Raw genomic sequence first — 23,109 nt, 5'->3', positions numbered from 1 at the left:
TTTTTTGTAAATTTTGGACAGTCAATAATGTCACTCTACTCTACTATGTTTAATTTGTTGACAGTTAAGGCCCCTTGAAAAAAAACCAGTTGCCAACCTACGTTATAGTACAGTGTATATTGATATAACTATAAAAAAGGAGTGAGGATGAGGTCAATTTGAGTTAAAGATATCTAAATTAAATGTGTTTTTTTTAATTTCTGCAGGGTATTTTGTAAGATCATTTTTATTCTGTTAACTTGAGACTTTTTCTAAAATTCGTATATCAAGTCACGAACTAGCAAAGAAACTTGATTCTCTTGTATCTTTTGTCAAATATCATGGGATCTCATTTTATTGTAAAATTTGTAATTTGACATATATATGTATGGTGTTTAACATAAATATACAGAAGACATTGTATTGAGTGTATAGAAATATACATATATCTACTAATTAAATGTTCATGTCTGTCCTAGCTCTTTCAATCATCCAACTCTTTCCCTCTTGTACATGTTTATTGAATGACTTATGTACATTGGATGTTGTATGTACAATCTTCATGTTGCCCCTTGAGGGCCCTTAATTGGTAAATAAAGAAATTGAAATTGAAATTGTAAAACGAATTTTAGAAAAATACATTGAAAACACATGAATGGTACATTTTGTCTAAAATATGAAAGCAGGAACATAAATTTAAAAAAGAATCAGGGTTGTAAAGCCTCAGTCACAACTAACCTTACGTGTTCGGTGATCGTGCTTATGCTACGGGTTTTGTCAATCGTGGCTTCGTGGATGATCGAAGCGTTATGGGGGATTTGGGGCCATCCTCTACATTTGAGGATATGAATGTAAACATTTCTTGAACTGACTTGTTTCTGCCCGAATCTGACCAAAAGTGTTGCTAAACGAAAAAAAACCCCAATAAATATGAGGTTCTACATGTTGTTTTGTTTGCAGATTATGCATACAAGAACCGGACAATGCTTTTTAATCACCTAGAACAGCTGTCGAACTGCGAAGCTGCAAACTTATTTTGAAGATTAAAAAAATTGAAAAAAGATATAAAGGGGATTCATTGGTGTTCCCTCCACAACAATTTGTTGAGAAAAAGTTTGAATCTAGCACATTATTGTTGTAACTTTGCCTCAAAATAGGGTACCCTATTTTAATCAGTCGGTATCTATTTTCAGACAAGAAAAATCCAGTGTTTACCCTGAACTCCAGTGTCTATGGAGACACAGTGATGTTATAATTTCATAGAAAAAAATATATAAATTCAAAACAATCTGTGTTGAATGTGACATACATCTCTATATCAGTCCCAAGTTTGAATTTTGTTTTTTTTAGTTCTATATTAAGGATAAATTAAAGTCAATTCTTTATACAAGTGGGGTAGTGGTAAAAAAAAAGGTGACAGTCCTAAATACAAAGTTACAACTTAAATAAGCAAGTTTAGACTATTTTCTTAACAAATGTTTGTAGAGTGGACACTTATGTGCTTTCATATTTTTTTCAGATTTTTCAATATTGAATTTAAGTATGTAGCTGCGCATTTCTAAATAAGTGATTAAAAATGCATTGTTCTGATCTCGTTTGCATAGTTTGCATACAAAACAACATGTATATCCTCATTTTTATTGCTTTTGTATCTGCTGGTAACAGTATTGGTCTGTTTTGAATATAAACAAGCCAGTTCAAGAACTGTTTACATTCTTACTTCAAATGTTCAATGTGCAAGATGGAAGCACCCTCACTAAAAAACCGTGCTAAGGTAATTGAAAATGCAACGTAAAACAAACGAACATATGACCAGCCAATCGTAGATGTCACATACAATATCACGTACAATTTTGAATGGAGACAGGTTTTAACTCGCGACATGCGATGCCTGTATGAACCGTACTTCGCCTTACGATTACCGTGCAACGGACGTATGTTTGCCTTGCGAACGCCAGCAATATTATTCGCGTCGTAGGTCACTTGCAAGTCAGTTATACATGTACCGACGTCTTTCTTGGCCTCCTGACAGCTGCACGGACAATTATTAGTTTTCGCATTAGAAAAGAAAACTTTTTTTTCTTTCGACATTCACTAAAATGAATCTGCCGTAAGCAAGTGAATATTGAAGGTCAAAAGAACTCAAAGAAAAAGAAGACTATTATTCTGTTATTGCTGTTTTGGTGAATATACACTAGCTAAGGTGGACGAATAAAATTAAGAGTGTTTTGAAAACAAAATTCATCTTACGTAAGATTAAAAGATCGAAAATTTCACTGAAATCCAGAAAAAAATCTGCGCAAAAATCTCATTTTAGCGATATAATTGTAAATGATAATTTTTCCTCACCTATATAATATCTTTGAATACCTTTACAATTTTGTTGACTATTTGTTGAACTTTACAAAACCTTTGAAAAAGGTTTAAGGAAACTTTCAATTGAAAGTTAAAATCCACATTGGTTTCATTTGCTTTCACAAAAGGCACAAGAGTGACACCCTTTTTTAAAAATCAGTATCTACAACTTTTTGGGTATTCTGAGTTCGTTATCATAATGAACACAATTTCAAGAGGTTTTAATAGTTCTGGACTATAATTCAATCAATCATTAAGTAAATTTTAACAAAGAAAAGTTTCAGTTAGAAATAAAATGATATATGTTCCATCTAAAAGTCATTCAATAATTGTTTACACTGACTGAACTTGGGTTTGGCTTTGCTTTGCTTCAGTATCAATGAACCATTTGCTTAGAGATGCAGAGTCGGGATTGAACAAATCTTGTAATAAACTGGGATCGCTGGTTTCATATGTCTTGTGATAAATGGAAAAGCAATTTAATCAAATAGGGAGTACAAATATCGTGAAGGGTAATGGAGAGAAATATCGGATTAATGGTAAGTAATTGTCTCAGTAGATCACAGATACCAAGAAAAGGGTTAATTCTGGTCTCTGAGCAGGATGAATCTGCCAGTGCTAAGGTTGTATGTTGCATTTTGCACCAAGGTTAGGTGCATTTCCTGTTAAAATATCTTATACACCACTTAGTAGACCAGTGACGAAAGAAGATATAACCTCTTTTGTGAAAAGTGTGTCTCGTCTGATATTTGAGATCTATACCTTTGAAGTTAAATGCTATAGTATCACATAGAAAAAATAATTCTTATGGGAGAAATAATGATACAGAGAAAATCTTGTAGATTTCTCTTAGAATCCTATGAGAATTTTATTATGTAGGGTAATGAAGTATAAAATTGTACATAGAGTACTTAAATGTAGGTAAGTATTTTATTCATAGAAAAAAATGATTTTGCTACTGTATTTAAAAATCTTATAGGAGTAGTACATGGGATCGTAATCATTTTTTCGCAAGAATTGTTACTTTCTCTTGGGATTCATCTCATGAAGTAACCGATATGGACGGCTAAGATAGATTCTTCATCTGAATAAGATAATCATTTTTACTAATTATACAGGATCCTCGGTACAATGATGACGTGGACAAAATCACCGGATACCGGACCGATACCCTGCTCTGTATGCCAATACATAATGCTGATGACGAGGTGGTGGCTGTAGCACAGGTCATTAACAAAGCAGGGGCCCAGGAGGGGTTCAGCAAAGAGGACGAAAAGGTTGTACATATACCATACATACGCGCGCACACTTACACGTATTTGCCTAGGGTTTTGAGTTATGAAGATTATTTCTTGTAAAGTTCAATCCCTTAAAACGGAAATTCCTCTGAAATAAAAAAAAAATACAAAACATTTTCTTCTTTAAAATAAAATTCGATTTTTCTTATTTTTAATTGAGGAATTTATGAAATGAGAAAGATGTCTATTAAGCAAAGAAAATTTATAAACGGAATTTTCCCACGTGTTCGCTTAAAAGTTTCAGGAGAAATTCACTGATCTACGGTGGCTGCCACAGGACATATGCTTGAGATATTTTTTTTTTAATTCGTGGCCACGAAATAAAAGTCGTCCCATGGCAGCCATCGTACTGATCATATCATGCAAGTTCAATGTGTTTTTTTTTTCAATATAACTTTGTAAATATTGTTTTATTACTTTGTTCAATAAATAAACAAATGCCAGTATCATGAAAAGATGCCACTAACCTTGGTATTTTGATGTACCATTTTTCGCCCATCTTCGTACAAACTTCAACAATATTTAGATTACATGATTTCTCACATTTTTTATGTGATATTTTGCTTTCATCTTTACACAACTAAGCTTCTATTCCATAGCACAATCTTTTAAAATTTTGTTGAATATACTGTTGTTCGTTAAGAGACTTGAACAAAGGTTAGCATTATTTGCAGATACATTTTGTATAAACAATCAAATGAAATACAACATAGCAACTAAGAATCAATCCCTGGCGAATCCTTACCAGATACAATAAATAGAATCAATTTTGAATCATTGTGTCCCTTCCGATATATTTCATTTTATCATGTTGTATATTTTATTTGATAAAATGAAATATATCGGAAAGGACTATTGTTTTTGACGACCCTTAAAACAGTCTTTTCCAAGTAATTGAAAAATTATCCCATTGATTTACAGAAGTCATGATATTAAGAAACATGACTCGCTTGCTGATAAAAGGGCTACTTAACATAAGAAAATAATAGAAGAAACACTAACTTGTGTCAATCCGACTAATAAAATTATCTTCCTTGTGCTAAGAACATTTTTGTGTCGCAGTAACCAATTTAAAAAATCCAAATAGCATTTATTATCCAGAAAATAGAACAGCAGAGAATAGAATGAGAATGTAACTTTCATTATTTGCTTATGTCTAGAAAAATGTATATCATTCGAAATTAAGAATATTCTATCCATTTCATCTACTATTAACATTAAGAAGAAACGTTTCGAAACCATACATATATAAAAGATTGAGTGCATGTTATTTTTTCTAAGTTCATAAAAATTACGTTTTAATTAGTGCTTAAGATTCAATGTGTCGATTCAAGATTAGAAAAAGTCAAAGTCAATTCGGAATATATATAAAAACTTATCTTATTAACAACAGTTACATGTTAGATGTTGTATAATGTTATATATTCCTTTTATTTTAGCTGTTAGGGACCTATCTGACATTCTGTGGAATTGCCATTCACAATGCTCAGATTTTCGAGGCATACAGTAAAGAGTATGAACGAAATAAGGTAAGACTTTCTAGACTTCAATAAGTGCACAACTATAGAGTGCTTTTCATCATTATGAGAAAGTATTTTTTGCTTTTTGTTTTAGGCATTGCTAGAAGTTGTTCACGATCTGTTTGAAGAACAAACTTCAGTGGAAAATGTAATACTCAAAATTATGCAGAGAGCCCAAAGTTTGCTGAAATGTGAGCGCTGTTCGGTTCTATTGCGTGATGGGTCTTCTGAGGTAAATTCTTCTATCTTTTTTTTTATCTTACTTTGGAATTAATTAAATTCTCTCGAAATATTATTAACTTTATATAATTCATGTACGTTGTATTTTGTGTAATATTGAAACTTCATAACTGTGAAATGACCTTACATAATTTTCACTTATCACGTCGTATGCTGTGTTTGACAATTTTTTGGTTGCGTAAATACAGAAATCTTTAATTCTTTCTGTTGTGTGCTATTTATATGCCAACACTGAAGGATTATTTATATCAGACCTGTATATAGTCCGGTTTCTCATAATACAAAGTTTAACAATAGACTACTTTGGCACATATGATTTTTTGTACGTCAATTCAATTATATCTGCTTCGATTAAAACAGTCTTATATATTGTTGTGATGTTATTACATATATCAAAAAACTTTATGCATCGATCAAACAGGGTGATAAAATAACTTCATCCCTTCCGTCCTGCGGGACCATCTGTTTGTCTGTCTGTCCGCCCGACTTTCATATTTAGTTCTATGTCTGCTACTAGGAGAAATAACATAGGTCCATTCCAAGCACAACTCTTCGGTCATTTATTACTTAATGAGGCGTTATGACATTGATCTTAGGTCACTGACCAAGGACAAGGTCACAACATTATTAACACGGTAACTCCAAAACGCGGGGAGCAGTTGTTTTATTTTTCAATCGACAATGCTAATCCTTATTGATTTCACTATAAGTAATCATAAATGTGTCGGCTTTCTTTTAACCACGTACAGGATGACGTGTTATGACAGTTCAATTGCCTTATTTGAACAGTAAAATGCATTTATTGGGTGATTTATGCGGGATATGAATATACATGAAGTGAAATAGCAGAAAAATACATAACCCGCGTTAGCAGCTTGTCGTAACTATGTAATTTAATTGTTTTCGCAATGATCGTTTTCTTATAGTTTATATTTACTTTTGTCTTTTAACAAATTAAAAAAAAGGTCATTCATTATTATGATTAAAAGAAGAAGCCAACCAGGTCAACAGCCACTACATGTATTTTGTTTCAGTTTATTTTAGTTCACTTTTTAAATTCATATTTACTGGTACTGTACACGCAGTTGATTTTCAATATAAAACCCATGTCTTATTTGTTCTTATTGTAAGGCATGTTTATATATTTTCAACACTGTAAATCACATTTAAAGGAATAAAAGAATTTGACATAACCCACGTTTTAAAAATTGTTATTTGTAACAAAGTTTGCATTATATTTCAGACTTCTTTTAAAAAGGTCTTCGATTTAGCTTATCCTTTGAGGAATGGACAGAACTGTCAAAGGTAAGATACCGACCGCTTTCACTTGAACCTTTTTTAATGAAATTTTTTTTTAACCTCTACCTAATTTTAATTTTATGCTTGTTTTACCATCTAAATATGTCATTTTCATGATAGGAAAAAAAAGAATAGAATATATTTAACTATTCTATTTGTGCTTTTTTTTTACTGTTGGTGTGCGTTTTAATGTAATGCTGCTTTCATAGAATACGAGAAACAATACAACGAAACATAATGAATTTGCCTTATTAATACGTGGTTTTTTTTTAAAAAATATATTTTTGTGTAAATGAAACCATTAATTACTAAGACGTATTTCTATGATACTTTTTAAAAACATTTAAGCACCTGTAATCATCTAAATTGTATATATGCTTGGTTCGGCTTTTTAATCAATGCACTGTTTTACTGCCTTAAAATTATATATATATATATTCTTACTTTACTGTTTATCCCCTATAGAATTGGTTGGAGTTACTTTTGTGAGAACCCTTCCTTATATATAACTACATGTCTGTTTATAATAGAAAACATCTAGTGTGCATCTACCGTTGAAGCGAAAATATCGTTTTTCAGTGAACTTGGTTTTAAAAATACCATTTATAATGCTTTTTGGCAAATTCCAATGCGAACCATTTCGGTACAGTGTATTTGAATTTCAATTAATTTATTGCTAGTTCCACAGGAAGGTAACATACATTGTAAATTCTTTATATACATATATTTTTTAAAACGCATGCTCTTGTACACTCGGGACCTTTATAAGAAATTAGTATGTTTGTAATCTTGCATCTCGTTTTCAACTTGTATCACCCTTCCGGCGCAAAGTGAAAAAACGTTGATTGAAATTTTGCCCTGTCCATGCATTAAACTTATCACGTGATTGTTGCAATCCCAAATGCAGAGCTCGGAAAAACGTTACTTTTTTCGTTAATTTTAAAGGACCAAAGATTTACAATACATTGATTACCGTCTTAACATGATGATCAAAAGGAGTCGCCAGTTTTATCATGGTCTTTAAAATCATATTTAATATAAACTATTATTATGTAAAAATAATCAAAGATTTTAGAAATTTTCGCGGATGGAATAGTTAAGAAAAAATATGTACTAGTCTGTGCTGTCCGTTGTTTCCAATGTTGCTAAAATTGTTGCGATAAATCTTGAATTAAGTAACAGAAAATTAAAAAAAAAAGACAAAATCCAACAATATCAACATTATTTAATAGTTTATTTGTATCTAGCATCTAAATAAACATTTTTAACTAATAAGAAAAATTAAGATTTCTTTTAAAAAGAGTTTTACCAAAGTTTCCTTTTTATGAAGGTTTGTTTTTGGGTCGTGATTGATTCGATCTATAATTGTTCATATATGGGCAAGTGTAATAGATCAAACTACTTGTAGTTTGATTCGTTTTTGCCATTTGTTTGTTCCTGACTATGAACTGTTTATCAATCATTCAGAAAAAAAATATTTAATTAATATAAAATTGTCATGTTCACTGTAAAACATTGTTCACTACCTATTTTAAGCAAATATGATTTTTTGACCCTTAAATGTTTGGATTAATTAACGCAGATGGTGGTTGTAAGATACCGGTATAATAACATTATATAGAACCCTGGTGCAATTGGTAGGCAGACATAAGAAAAATGTAAATTGTTTATTTAAATTCTTTTAAATACCAGCGGGACATAATGATCAGATGCACACTAAATGTAGTACAATATTTCTTGATGTTCTTTCATTCTCTTTGCTTCCGGTCACGCAGGCGCCGTCTTCTCACACCAACGTCTCCTGACCTTCGCAACTCTTCCTTTTTTAGAAGTAATCCTGCTTTCGTATTTACCAGGTAATAATGGGAAAATGCAATGCAATGAAAGACAAATTATGCATTGAAATTGTTTATGTATTTGATGTAGTAACTGTTGTGGAAAGGTTCATTGACTTGGATTTTTTCTTGCATTGTTTTACGATAGTTGTACAGATTTACACAATTTTATAGTTTTTAGACATTGAACATACAGGAAAACTGAACAAGTAATTATTATGAACAGAATATTCAGTTGTACTTTAAGCATAAAACAATTGACGTAATGTACTTTTCACACAGTGGACACGTCGAACGGTTTCTTTTCATAAACAGCAATCTTTAAACTCCCAGTTTCATAGGTGCTAATGTCTGGAAGAGAAAAAAAACGTTAAAAAAAAATGAAAATGTCATATTTGCAGAATTGCTGTGCGATTCAGCATAATCTTTTTAAATGCCAAAGTCATAAAGCTGGACCAGCGTTTATTCTATGCGGGATTTGCAATGACGTTATCGGCTGGTATAAAACAGTTTCTGTGAGATTACAATTGACAACTTTCAGATAAACAATCCCAGCGGACAGATAGAAGTGGCTGCATGATAACCCAAACAAAATGACGAGACTGCTAAACACACACAATGACCTGTCTACTTGTTAATGCTCACATTCATCTTTAGGCAATACTGCAGTTGTTTGTTCCCTTTAAGGCCATTTAATCATTGCGTTAACAATTGTTAAAAATGCAATTAACGACCGATCTTACCCTTTGAAAATTGATCTAGTTAGTACTGTATACAGGGAAATATTCGCCCCCGTTTAATCGCCCATATCACCACCGTTGTCAACGGGCGAATCGAAGACTGGACGAATTCAATTTCTTAACTTATTTCTCTTCAAACATAACTTTGTATTGGCATGTTCAAGACAGGGGGGGCATTGCAAGTCAAGCAGGGCGAAAATAACACGGGCGAAAATTACCCTGTACTCAGTATTCAAATATACATGTACGATAAAGCATTATATATACGTATATTAGGGTTTCTTAGTTTTGATTTGCATCTATTAAGGGTTAGACAGAATGGAGGTTCACATATTGATACAGTTAGAATTATTTAAGATAAGTTTGATAAAAATCAACGGATTAAATACACATGTATTAACATTGACTTATTCAAAACTTGATTTCATAATTGAACTAACGATGTAAATGATAAATTTCATTGCACTTCAAATAAATCGTCCTCTCTCTCTCTCTCTCTCTCTCTCTCTCTCCAATTTCGCGACTGCCACTGATTTATTTCAATCGATTTTGAATGACATAATTGAACAATGTACATGTACTGTAAAATTAGTTATTAACGCGTGAGGGATATAAACACACGTTTCGCGGTAAGCTTAAAACCGCAAAAAATACCCCCGCGTGTATGGGAAAAAACATCCAAGTATTTTGATAATACCCACGCGTATTGTTTGACCATAGAAAACGCGTACTTAACCATCAACGTACTTTTACAGTATGCGTCTCTTATGCTTGAAATGTTTCAATTTTTTTGTTCTTTCCTTTTTAGCTCTGATAATATGTCCAACTACCAGCTAGGGAATAAGATAGCCGAGTTGGTTCTGGTGACAGGGGAGACCATCAACATCGCTGACGCTCACCAGGATTCTAGATTTGATCCCAATGTATGTGTGAACCTCAAGGATCAAAACCAAATCATCGCCACAACATAATCAGTTCATAATCAGTAATCAGTAACGATGCTAAATAAGTAATCGGCCTTGTCAATATTTTTCAAAGATGATGGATTACATTTAGAGGTTGTCAAACGTCACAGTATTATTGAGTAATTATTAGTTTTTAAGCCAAGCCAAAAAAGTTTACGTTTTGAAAAATATTTTTTTTAGTTCGAGAGCTTGAAATTGGCTTTGGTTGCTCTAGTATATGATGAAACGGAATCATGAAACAGGAGAAACATTTTTTTTTGGTTGAAAGTGATAATTTTAAAAAAAAAACCACAATATTTAGTATAAGAACAAAAACTATTATTCTTTAGAAGCTTTTGAATGAATCATTATATGTTTTGACGACAGAAATCAAATCGAGATTGTATCAGTTAGATTGAAAACAGTTTCTGTTTATCACGATAACATATATTGGAGAGATAATTATCGCAGATTAGAAAGAAATCTAGATCAGATTATGTTGCATTTTGAGTATTGGATTGCATTTTGAGTATTGGATTGCATTTTTGAGAATTGGATTGCATTTTGAGTATTGGATTACCTCGTGGCATACAATGCTGTTTCTTTTTTTCCAGAGCGATGGGGAGTCTGGATTCCACACACGTTCCATTTTGTGTAAACCAATCCGGAACCGAGATAATCAGACAATAGGTGTGTAGCAGCACGTAACGCCGTAGGCTCAGGAGACTGCACCGATAATTTTGTCATTTTCTGTCGTATTGAGACGTGCATGCGGTATGTCATTGATCTGAATATGAAGTACTTGACTAGTCTTTTTTACTTTAGGGTGAGTTGGAAAAAGCCATACAAATAAGGACTTTCATTTTTACAACAGCGACCTTTCATCTTTTTGATTTAGCCCTGAATATACTTTATTTATAAGAAATGAATGAAACGCTATAGATTTGTATGAATGTCGGTATCACACGGCTACAAAGAATATCTTTAATAATCGATTTTTGTGTTTAATACTAGTATCCTCATTCACTTCTTTCTATTGATTTCTTACCAGTAGATTCATAAAAATAATCAAAGGGCAAAAATCTTTCAAGTTCATCAAGAATGTACCTCAAAACCTTTCATTACTCTGTGACTGTTGACGTCACTGATGACCGTTCATTATCCCCATGTGTTTTTAAGTCATCCATCACTGTATACAAATAATTAGTGCATATTGTCAAATTTCATATTTTGCAAAAAATAAGCTATAACTAATAATGTACTAGTAGAAGTGTCAAACTTTCAAGCATTGATGATCATAGGGTTTTGTTTTATACTGTTGTTGTAAGGATATGTTATTTTCCCCCTGAAAGTGGTCGGCAAGAGATTATGAGCTGTCGACATGCAATTGATGAAAATAAAATCATAATTTTGTTGGCGTAAACTAACGTTTCCTACTTAAGTGAGCAAGTGCACAATGTATATTAAGTAGAGCATCCAATCTAGTTTGCAATAAAAATAGTCTTTGTTGTTCTTTCTGACATTAAGTAGGCATTGGAAACTTTGTATTTTCAACACCTTACGAATCAGTTTTATTTTGTCAGTTCTCAAAAAATGGCCTCTCACCGCTCCTTAATATTGGTGCCAATTAAAGAGTCAAATAAGAAGCCCTTGTTTGCGTTAGATTTGAATTGGAACAAGGAAAAAGTGAGAAAAGAACCAGAACAACCAATGCATTAATTACAAATTAATTTAAATTTTCAAAGACCAAACAATCAGTAGGTTCCAAAACATTTTCGTTCATGAAAATATCAAATAAGCATGCTTTCATTCATAATGTTTTCTTTGTTGAGTAATTTTGTTCTTCCCAAAATTAAAATATACTACATGTATCTTAGAGTCGATGTTTACGTTGCATCCAAGCAACTGTTTGTTTCATTCAAAAAGGTCTAGTAGATTTATCAAGTTTTGTCAGATACCGTATATTGCAATGCTGTAACTATTGTTCTCCAATTGCCTGTTCTAGTGAATTGTTATTATTCAGAAGTAAATTGGGTTGACAGATATGAATTCAAGCAATTTTGGAGAGAATATTGATTATTTACGACCTGTATAGGAATTGGAAGGCTTAATAAGCAAAAAAAATAGAACTCATCGGATAAGCCTTGATAAAGAAGAATAGAACTTAGCTGTTGCGAAGATGCGTACATTCTGGGCATTGAAATGATTTCTTCTGATGTAATTTAAGCAAAAAACATCCCATCAAGGTCCGGAGAAAGTCATCGAATATCTGGCATATCTTGTGTATGGACACAATTGTACGTTTGGGATGAAAATATTTAAAAGAACGCATTAACGAAAGAAAAGATAATACATATGTATACAAGAAGAAGATGGTTTCATGTCGTTTTTTTGTCATTGTAAACGGTATACTTCACCATCAGAGTTTTCGTGTACATATGTGTTGTGACATTGTCCAGAATTAGATTCATTGAGTCGTTCATCACTTTTTATCTCCATTTGAAGGTGTTGCCCAGGTAATGAACCGGATAGACGGCCACTCTTTTGACGACCATGATGACCAATTGTTCGAGGTAGGAAGCTACAAGTCGGTGAAAAATTCCCATTATGTAGAGGCACAACGATGTTCGTTAGTTAGTGAAAGATCGAATGATTGTTGCTACAAAGAATGTAGTCCTACCTAATTAAGCCATATTCAATATTCATGCACTCTTTGGTAGAAAGTATAAACTTTATTTATCCTGCATATCTGAAGTTCTACGGTCACTTAATTATTCTTTACTAAAGATTTACAACAAGAGTCGAATCTTTATTTTCTAAAATCTTAAGTTTAAAAAAAATGTAGAGTAAAACTAAACAAAAACTCTTATTGTTGTAGGCTTTTACCATTTTCTGTGGACTAGGAATCAATAACTGTCTTCTTTACGAGGAAATCGCAGTGGCCTCCGCCAAGCAAATGGTAGCTCTAGAGGTAATCCGATTCATCAAAGTCGACTTATACCTCGCGCTCCGTCAGGGCTTATTGTCATAAGTACAAGCATAAATCCTTCCCTTATAATTTTACGTATTGATAGCGAATGTTGAATGGCTTTGCCGTCGGATATTTTTGGAAGCATACAGACATTTCTGATTGTTTTCATTTATTTAACTTAATGTCCGTACAGGTCCTTTCATACCATGGAACAGTTACTGCAGAGGATGTCGTCAAGTTAAAGGTACAAACACCGTTAAGTACTGAAGTCCACTTACAGACAGAAGTATATCAGGCGTTTTCCCCTTGTATCTGCTTGCAATGCCCGTAAATACAAATGATCAAAAACAATCTAAAACATGAGGGAATGAAAACGTGTTTTGACAAAACACTTACAGATATTTCAATATAACACTTTCCCTCCTGAACGGGGATCCAATCAGCGATTACTGAAACCACAAAAAAACTACATTGTACTTAAATATGATGTTTGTCATATAAAGTCAATAAAATAAAAAAACGGGATATAAATGCAGGCTGATAAAAGGGATATTTTTGTGGTTAGTATACCCTCTATAGGTGAAATAGATGTAGAAGTTTTTCTATTTCTTAACAATAGAATTTCATCATACATTTCTACAAATATAGTTACAGTAAAAAAAAATTTCTAGGGACTACTATTAATTTAATGAGAGATACTAAAAGATATCAATTGCACTTTTACGTTCATTTAGAGCAAGCATACAACGCAGATAATACATTAAAAACATTGCGAGCTTTTATTAACAGCAATATTCTGGTTTTGTGTGACGCCCTCGTTTTTACTTAGGGTACATTGAGGGAATCGCTACTCTTACTGAAATTGTTTACCTTTTTACACTTCATACTGTCTTATCACGCAAGACTTCATACTTCTTCAAAGATAAATTATACATGTATACAGGGAGTTGTTTCCCTTTTTTGAAACAAACTCAGAAAACATTTCTACTTCAAAAGTTTATGTACATGTATGTATATAGGCATTATTTGAAAAGATTTAAGGTTGAACGGTATGACTAATAGATTTAAGGTTTTGATATTTTTCTTTTCAAATATTATCTCGTGATTCCGTGTAATCATTAAATAAAAAACGAAGAAAAAAGAACAATATAGCGTAACATTGTCAATTGCATGCTGCTCTGTGTTGAAATATTCCTTTTTATGTTCAAATTAATATCCGTTGTAGTCTAGGAAAGTTGCGGATGCTGATGATTGGAAATTAGACTCATTCAACTTCAACGATTTCTCTCTCACAAGCGACGACATGCTGTTGGCTGCAGTCAGAATCTTCAAAGACCTCGGGTTTAAAAGAACATTCAGAATCGATACCGAGGTAGGTGTGTCGACGTCTTACATGCTTAAGAAAAAGTGCACATATCTCGTGCAAGATAATTGGAAAATGGTGGGAAATCATTATGTATTACTCCAAATATCAACTGACATTTCAGAGTCAGAAATGAAATTAATTTTTTTGGTAGATTGATAGTTTTGGTGTCGTAAAGAAAATTTAAATGTACATACCTTTTTTTGTAATTTTTTTGTATTTTTTTTTTTTTTTGTAATTTTTTACCTTCAACTTTGCATGTCTATAATCATGTCACTATCCATTATAATGAGAGAAAGTCATAAGCATAAACAATAAAAAAGGTTATCTTAATTAAAAAGCTTTGCAAAGGATTATATTTGTCAATGCTTCTTATTACATATTTGCCAAAGCAATTAAAGTTTTAGTTGAAAGCTGGTCTTTTAATTACATTCAAAACAACAACAATAATACACTATTCCGAAAACACTTAGTTTCTAGTCGGAGAAAATGATACAATGAGATATAATTAAAAATGATAAATGGTTAAGTTGCTTCTGATAATCAATGATGTCATGTGATTCACATTACTAGTAAATTAATATATTATTATAATTAATTAAATTAGTAATTATGCGAATATAAATTCCTTGCAAAATGATAAAGAGACAACTGAGGACTTTTAGGATTGCATTTTTGTTGGGAATTATTGTATATCGTGTTTTTGAATATGAATAGGATATAACAATGCAGAAAACGTTTATGGGCTGTTAGGGAGGATGTTTTTATTATCATTTATGGGTTTATTTTTGCGATTTGCGAATTACATCATAAAGCTGGAAAACACATTATATGATAAGGCAATTGACATTTCCGTTGCTAGCCCTGTTCCGTTTCTTCAATAACAGTGGGTAATTGTGAAATGATGTTATTGGCCACACCAACATGTTTCATATAAATCTATTAATCACTATATGATGTAAGACCTTTAGCAAAAAGTGTCATCACATTTAATGACTGTCTATTTTGCAAAATGGAATAGAGAGAAATATCATTTTGCTACCCCCCCCCCCCGCCTCTCGTAATATGTCCAAATGACCTATTTTTCAGATGTTATGCCGGTGGATTCTGACAGTGAGAAAAAATTACAGAAATGTCGCCTACCACAACTGGCGCCATGCCTTTAATGTCTGCCAGTTTATGTTCGCCACCCTCAAGGTTTGTCCGCGTTCAGAAGCACTTCTCTTTCACTTTGACCGCAAACCAGGTACCTGGCTTCAAAGTACCGTCTTTAATGGTGCACTCTTCGAATAATCTTTTGTAATAAAAGCCAGTAAAAGCGTCTATGATACCCAAGGTGTATGTCTTAATGATTGCACAATACCCGATATTTTCCGCGGCTATAGCTTGAATGAAAGGTTAGGTTTCACAATATAAAGGGGAATGATGAAACAATCCTTTTTTTTTTTCAAAGAGTTAACCTTTACATAGCCTTGTAGCTCCTAATCAAGGAAACAATTCACCTTTAACATAGAAAATTAAAACCAATGTCGATTTATTAAAAATGATTCTACGTCGAGTTAAGATAATATTTGAAAGTGTGTTTGCTTCATTTTGATTCCAGATGTCAGGAGTGAGACGACATATTTCGGATAAAGAAAGCCTCGCTTTGGTAGTTGCTTGCCTTTGCCATGATCTTGATCATCGAGGAACAAATAACGCATTCCAGCAAAAGTAATTAAATCTTTTACAGTTTCTTCTAGAATCGTATTACTTCTTCCCCTTTTGCAGACATGCCATTCCTTCCATGTCGGTGAGGCAAGAAGCCAATCGTTTCTGACTGGAAAATGTTAGAATTGCCTTCTTGGAATCATAAACACCTATTAAAGTATACTTTTATTATTACATGTTTTTGAATGTTTAAAAAAGGAAATTTTACATGTAAGTGAAATTCCCATTCACTTATAGCTGTCACACAATAAATTTAGTCAAGATTAGCCAAGTAATTTCAGAGAAGATGTTGGACATGGATACTAGATGTTGACACAGTTATACCTTTATTCAGTTATCGTCTGTGATTGTTATCATGGTAGAATAGATATTTGATGATTTCAAAAGACTATCTGTATACAGCAGATTCGTCTGTTCGATTTCCTGTGGATATTGTAATGTGTATTGTAATGTTTATTATATTCCAAATTGCCTGTGTTGATTCTTTTATAAAGTAATGTGTATTGTATTTCGATTTGCAATTACCCGTGTTGTTTTCTAAGGTGCTCAATTTTACAAGCACATCTTATATTAATACTGTATGTGCTACATTTGCTCTCAGAACAAGTTCGGCGTTGGCCCAGCTTTATGGGACGAAGGCTACCTTGGAACATCACCATTTCAACCACGCCGTAATGATACTCAACAGCGAGGTACAGACAGAATTAAGATAGAACCATTTTAACAAGGCCTTGGACTTTCAGTAGGATATAAATATCTATTTCTTGTGTTAAAACAAGTTAAAATGACGCTGGTTTCACGCGAAATATACGCCGATTGCGTAGTCTTAACTCAAAAGCCAGACAAATCTTGTTGATTTCAAAGAGCCATTACTGAGTGGCCAGCAATGAAATAGAGAGGCCTACGTCACATTGCCGATTGACACAACTACCCAAAGTCCAAGCTCTTGTTAAAATGGTTCTATTTTACAAAAGAGTCCTAATAAATGTTACTAGATACGTGTACACATCTCATTGATAACTGAAGTAAGATTGTACATCCGACTTTATTGTAAGCATAATAGAATATTATTACAAAGAGGTTTTATTTTCATCGTTTTAGAGCCATAACATATTTGGAAACTTTAACTCTGAGGAGTACAGCGAAGTGATCAACTTATTGAAGGACGCCATCTTGGCTACGGATTTATCTCGTCATATTCAGTATGTCTACTTATTTTTTTCTGTATGTGTATTTAAAAATTGCTAACCTGGCAGTTATGTATTTTCCTATGAAAATTTAGGGGAAATCCGAAAAGAACGAGAACAATGCTAAATTTTCAATATTGGGGAAATAGTAGCAGTGGCCCGTAGGTTGAATTTATCTCTATGTATTTCCTTTTGACGATGACCTTGAGTGCATGTACATGTATAATAAGATAAACTTTTAATCAAGCGTATATATGTGATCATCGAAATGTCTAAATATTATATGCATAATCTTATAAACAGGGTTAGGGACAAATTTTTCGCAATGGTTGACTCAGGAATGAAGAATTGGGACGACAGAGAGTCTAGAGACATATTGCGCAGTATTTTGATGACGACTTGTGACGTAGCAGCGATAACGAAACCGTGGGAGATCCAAAGAAAGGTAAGACATGTGCCTCGTACAAGAAGGGAACGTTACCATATTGCTTCATGCTTTTGTTTGAAATGTTAAAGCTTTATTTATATACCATAATGAAAAGGGCTGTTTTTGCAATGATGCAGTGATGGATACCAGACCCAAATTTCGATAGTATGATAACCATGACTTATAAATCATTGCATTGTTTAGTACTTTTAAGAATAAAAACTAGAGAAATCACTTGACGATGGGAATTGTCGTCATCCGACTCGGAGATTAAGTAAATCGTTATAATTGTTATTTGCAAAAAGTCCATAGCTTTGTTAGCTTGATGAAAAAAATCACACACATTTTCCCTCTCAGATAATTATGTCCAATTGGTATGGTGCATATATACATTTATGTACAGCTTTAAAGGTTTGCAGATAGAGTTATATACATAAATATGGTTTGGTACGTAAAATATTATTGGCTTCAAGTGACGTCTTTTGAAAGGTATGATGAAAGAAAACTGCTATATAACAATATCCTGTTTTGTACTGTGCTCAGGTGGCAGATCTTGTGATGACCGAATTTTTTGATCAAGGCGATAAAGAACGAAACGAACTGAAGATACAACCACAGGTAACTATGTCTTTTTATTGCAACAAACCCTAGTTCGTCAACAATAAAAAAAGACACCCTGATAAGGGAACTAAATGCAAACTTCAAGTGCAATATCATAAGTATATATACATGTGAATGCATTGATATCTAGAAATTTTTATTCACAGAAAATTTAATATTAATTGAAATCGCTCCTTTGGTTGACAACTTGGTAAATTATCTAATATATTTTTCATGTATTTGTGTGAGAATTATCTCTCTTATTGTGCCTTTTTTGTGAACTTTGAACAACAAAAATTGAAAAAGGACAATATAATTTTTTTGCAACAGTATCTTAGAAAAGCCGTTAATTAAAACGTTTCTTTTATTAGCAGACGCTTTTCACAATATTTTACGAGACATTTAAACTGTCTTAGTAATTTGCCAACTATACATATGTACAAGTATTTCGAGGCAATTCCCTAATTACAGTTTTCGTGAAATTTTATAATTTAACGCGATATGCGCATGCGATACTGAAGAACAGTGAAACCGCTATGCCATTCCATTCCACCGTTCTTGAAAATTCTCATAAATTGCTCGAATTCAATTAAATACCAGAAACGATGTCGTCTTCATTTTGTCACTGGCGAAAAATGATTGTTGACAGCTGATAATTTGTATGAAGAGTTTTCATTGTCAGCAAAATAAAAAAAAAATTCCTTTTCCTTAAATTCATCGTAACAGATGGTCCTTTGAGCAGTATAAAACACGTTAATATCAGCAACATTCAAGACCGCCAAATCACACGCATTCGTCAGCGAAGGTCTGATTGTGACAAAGAAAAATGATAATCCAATTTTCCACCAAATTTTATCAGTAACTTCTGAGGTTTTTAGCCACTGAATAAGAGCGCTATATTTTATCCTATCGGCAATCCTAGGTATATAGAGCAGTGATTCATTGTACGAACATATTCTTTTACTAGTTACGGATATTTTTCTTTTGAAAAATGGATTAACCGAATCTTTAGTAATGCTAGTATTCTTTTTAAATTGAGGTCAGAAAAACAGCTTAATCACTATATAGCAATGTTCTGTTGGGTCAGAAATTACCTTCTGACATCATAATTCAATATAATTAAAAGTATTAAAAATTGAGGCACTATAAAATAAAACTTGCATAGTTTTCTAGTAATGTACATGTAATATGTATGCGTTGGCAATTTTCAAACAGGCACATACTGTATAAATAATGTCTTTGTCAAAAAAAAAAAAAAAGAACTTGCAATCAGATAGACTGTAAAGTGTTTTTAGCTTACTTCAATTTTATATATAAATGCTAGCTTTAATTAAAAAGTTTCTCACCATCGTCTTTAATAATTTTTGTTTATAATATATATAATAAAAATTAAATTGAAGAATATTTCATTTAATTTAAATATTCCTAAACGGAATAATCAGTGAGTGTTTATAGTTTTGAATAAAAGATGATATGAATAAATTTATCTTTTATATAATATGAAAAATTGGATCAATCGGCAAAACATAAAGTGAACTACAAAAATGTACTTCCATATTTTGACTTTAAATTAAAGATAATTTTCCAATTCATCCGTTTTGATCAGTCGGTGAATATTTAAGCTATTTGATCACTGTTTAGTGCACAAATTCTATGGCTTTGTGATCACTGTCCCGTGCATATGGATTCGAGTGCCAACAGTTTGTCCTTTGTTTTTTGTTCATTTCTAAAAAGTGTTCAATATGCATGTTTTGCGAGCTTATGCAAATTACTAACTGAGCTGTAAAAGAGTCAACCTTGGTTCTGTGGTTTACATGTATTGATTCAACTCTAGCATCGACTCCATTTTTTTTTTTAGAAAATAGAAATGACATTGCATTGTAATTTTTTTTTACTTTTAAAACAAAATCTATGATTTGATGAAGAACATTATCATTTGGCCACTTGTCAGTGATTTTTAAAGAAGAAAATCGTTATTGTAATATTATCTGAAAATGAATATTGATTGCATTTATTTAAAACTGTAGGCTAAGAGTCATTGGTAAAGAAAGAAATATCTTAAAGTTAATTCAAACGACATCTCTCATCGTACATCAACTGTATTACAAGCTATTTATAAATGATTTTATTGGTTGATAACGGGTCAATTCTTTTTGGAATAACTTCTGTCAGACAAAAATCGAATGCTTTAGTATATGTTTTAACGTGTTATATTGGTTGTAATTTAAATTATACTGTAAATTTTTACTAAAGCAACATTTCTTTGATTTTGCCATATGATATCAATTTCTTGAAATACTTCACGTAAGCTTGCCAGTTAACATTGTAAACCAAGTGTCTTTTTCAGTATTACCGCTTTGAACCAATGTGCATGTACATGTACATGTACATGTACTTTCACTCACTAATGTGTAACTTTGGATATGGTACAACCATTTATTGAACGCTAAATCGTACTTTTCAGGCATGCATGGACAGAGAAAAGCAAGATGAACTACCCAAGCTACAGTTGGGCTGGATCGATGGAATATGTCTTCCTTTATATAAAGTAAGATATTAATACGTTGCTATGTGGCAACGCACTTAGAAAAAATTACGCACTTTGAAAAAAAAATTTCAAAGTGCGTTAAAGATTTGGGACTAAACCAATACACTTTGAAAAAAAAATTCAAATTGCATTAAATTTTTGACAAAGTTAACCCACTTTAAAAATGTTTTTCAAAGTGCGTTAAGAAGGTACATTAACATTTTTTAGTATCGAGACAGTTAACGCACTTTGAAAAAATATGTATAAATCCCAAATTCTCGGAATCAAATTTCTAATTTACTGATAGTATGAAGATAAGTTAAAACTAGTGAATCTAGTTTACCGTATTTGAGAACGGGGATGGGGGTGGGGGTAACCAAAGATACAGGCCAATTACTTGTACATCATTTAATTGATAAGAGGAAGAAGGTCCCCATTCCCTCAATTCCCTTCCAAAACATATGGTTTTCAGCAACATTTAAAATTGGAAAAAAGAAATATGCTCTGTTGTAAATTAAGTATATGCAGCTATATTGAAAAAAAAACGAGCTGGCAAAGCAATAATTTCTCCATTGGTATGTTAAAGAATCTATAAGTGTTTCAACATAAACCCTCTTTTCATATTCTAATCAAATCAATCACTTCAATATAAAAAAAATTAACTAACATTAGATTATTATAAACATTAAAATAAGCATTAGGACGCGTTTTTTTTCTCGCACTGATCTTCTAAAATATATTGTTTGTGATAAACATAACTAACGTATCCTTTTTCACATCATGTTTGTTTACAAACACATGCAATTAGCCAGCTGAAATACATTAAACATTGATCTCCATTTTTATATAAAATTTTACATCAATTTACATAAATCATATTCGTTCTGGCATAGCCCAATATACCGGATAAGAAGTAGATTTACTGCATACTCAAAAATGGAAAATGCAGTTACTTAGCGGTGAAGTTTATTTCATAATTGGATAATTCAAATCTCCAAAAGAAAGAAAAGGGAAAAATTCTCATCTAGAAACTGTTTATCAAGTTAGCTGAGAATGCAATATGTTCTTTTTTAAATAAATCACATTAAGCTAAGCAAGGTTAAAACAATCGTTTATTGTCTATAAAAATCTCAATTATTTTGACTTAATCCTGAAGATTTTTTTTTTCAAAGTGCGTTAATATCGACGATATCAACGCACTTTGAAAAAAAAATATTTATTTTTCAAAGTGCGTTGACTTGGTCCCAAAATGAACGCACTATGAAAAAATTTTCAAAGTGCGTTGTAACAATGCTATAAGGAATACAAAAAAATAATTCTGTTTTGTGCTTTCTGCATTCTGCTTATAATGCGTAGTTGAGGGTGAAAACACGTACTTTTTATTTCGTAAGCCTGATTATATGAATAAATAACCTATGAATGGAATTAAAAAAATAAATGAAGATATTCATGCAATATTGCCCTAATAACAGAAATTTAAACTTTGTATTGTTCTTAAATTAACAGGCTTTGTCAAATCTCGACGCCTCATTCAAACCGCTCTTTGATGGGGTCCTGAAAAACCGATCTTGCTGGGAGGTTTTAGATGCCGAAAGACTAGCAAAGGATGCCGCCATGCATACAGAGGTTTGAGACAAAAGACTCCGAGGTGCTCCGAACTATTTTAAATCATTGCAACTGCATATTCGCTAAAGTCTACCAGTAACGCACAATTCATACGCAAGTGCGAATTTTTATGATAATTTGTGCAATAAACTTCCCGAGGTTGAAAAAACAAGTGTAAGAAAAATATACAAGCTGTTTACTTTTATTTTCATATTCAATAAAAATTCCACCTTTATGTATTTGCTTTTAAATTAGTCTGTACTCTTGGTTGTCAGTATTGAAAAATTTATTATCTGCGCTAGGTCCCAAAGGATTAGTTGTTTACGTAACTCATCGGCGGATTATAGACCCATTTATTACCATACATGTAACATGCAGAAACCAAAAGTACATCTCTGCCAATTTTTATCATCTATTATTTAATGCTTGATTGGAAAGTGACGATAAGTATGTATTACCATTAAAAACAATTGGTAAACACATTTTTGCATACGTATGAAAAATGGATA

The 23,109-nt window shown here is 32.2% G+C and overlaps 1 protein-coding gene across 3 annotated transcripts in view; it reads left to right on the top strand.

The window, feature by feature from the left end:
• LOC105344624 (dual 3',5'-cyclic-AMP and -GMP phosphodiesterase 11A) overlaps positions 1–22,835 on the top strand; it is a 36,260-nt gene extending 13,425 nt beyond the window's left edge. Inside the window, exons 1-20 of one of the 3 annotated variants that reach the window (XM_066084414.1) lie at positions 2,753–2,873; positions 3,453–3,611; positions 5,072–5,161; positions 5,247–5,384; positions 6,636–6,697; positions 8,467–8,547; positions 10,075–10,189; positions 10,825–10,900; positions 12,716–12,783; positions 13,089–13,181; positions 13,375–13,425; positions 14,407–14,553; positions 15,634–15,741; positions 16,148–16,257; positions 16,856–16,946; positions 17,356–17,456; positions 17,745–17,886; positions 18,412–18,486; positions 20,933–21,016; positions 22,502–22,835. In XM_066084414.1, the coding sequence (XP_065940486.1) occupies positions 2,850–2,873; positions 3,453–3,611; positions 5,072–5,161; positions 5,247–5,384; positions 6,636–6,697; positions 8,467–8,547; positions 10,075–10,189; positions 10,825–10,900; positions 12,716–12,783; positions 13,089–13,181; positions 13,375–13,425; positions 14,407–14,553; positions 15,634–15,741; positions 16,148–16,257; positions 16,856–16,946; positions 17,356–17,456; positions 17,745–17,886; positions 18,412–18,486; positions 20,933–21,016; positions 22,502–22,627 (1,941 nt within the window). In that variant the 5' untranslated portion in view covers positions 2,753–2,849 and the 3' untranslated portion in view covers positions 22,628–22,835. Of the gene's footprint in view, positions 1–2,752; positions 2,874–3,452; positions 3,612–5,071; positions 5,162–5,246; positions 5,385–6,635; positions 6,698–8,466; positions 8,548–10,074; positions 10,190–10,824; positions 10,901–12,715; positions 12,784–13,088; positions 13,182–13,374; positions 13,426–14,406; positions 14,554–15,633; positions 15,742–16,147; positions 16,258–16,855; positions 16,947–17,355; positions 17,457–17,744; positions 17,887–18,411; positions 18,487–20,932; positions 21,017–22,501 lie in introns of those variants that run through there. The other 2 variants (XM_011452437.4, XM_011452438.4) reach the window with 2 other exon arrangements.
• The last annotated feature ends 274 nt before the right edge of the window (positions 22,836–23,109 follow it).

The sequence above is a fragment of the Magallana gigas genome, chromosome 5, assembly GCF_963853765.1.
Source record: "Magallana gigas chromosome 5, xbMagGiga1.1, whole genome shotgun sequence".
Taxonomy (NCBI): Eukaryota; Metazoa; Mollusca; class Bivalvia; order Ostreida; family Ostreidae; genus Magallana; species Magallana gigas.
The sequence above is the reverse complement of the archived record's forward strand: the minus strand, read 5'-3'. Positions and strand labels throughout refer to the sequence as shown.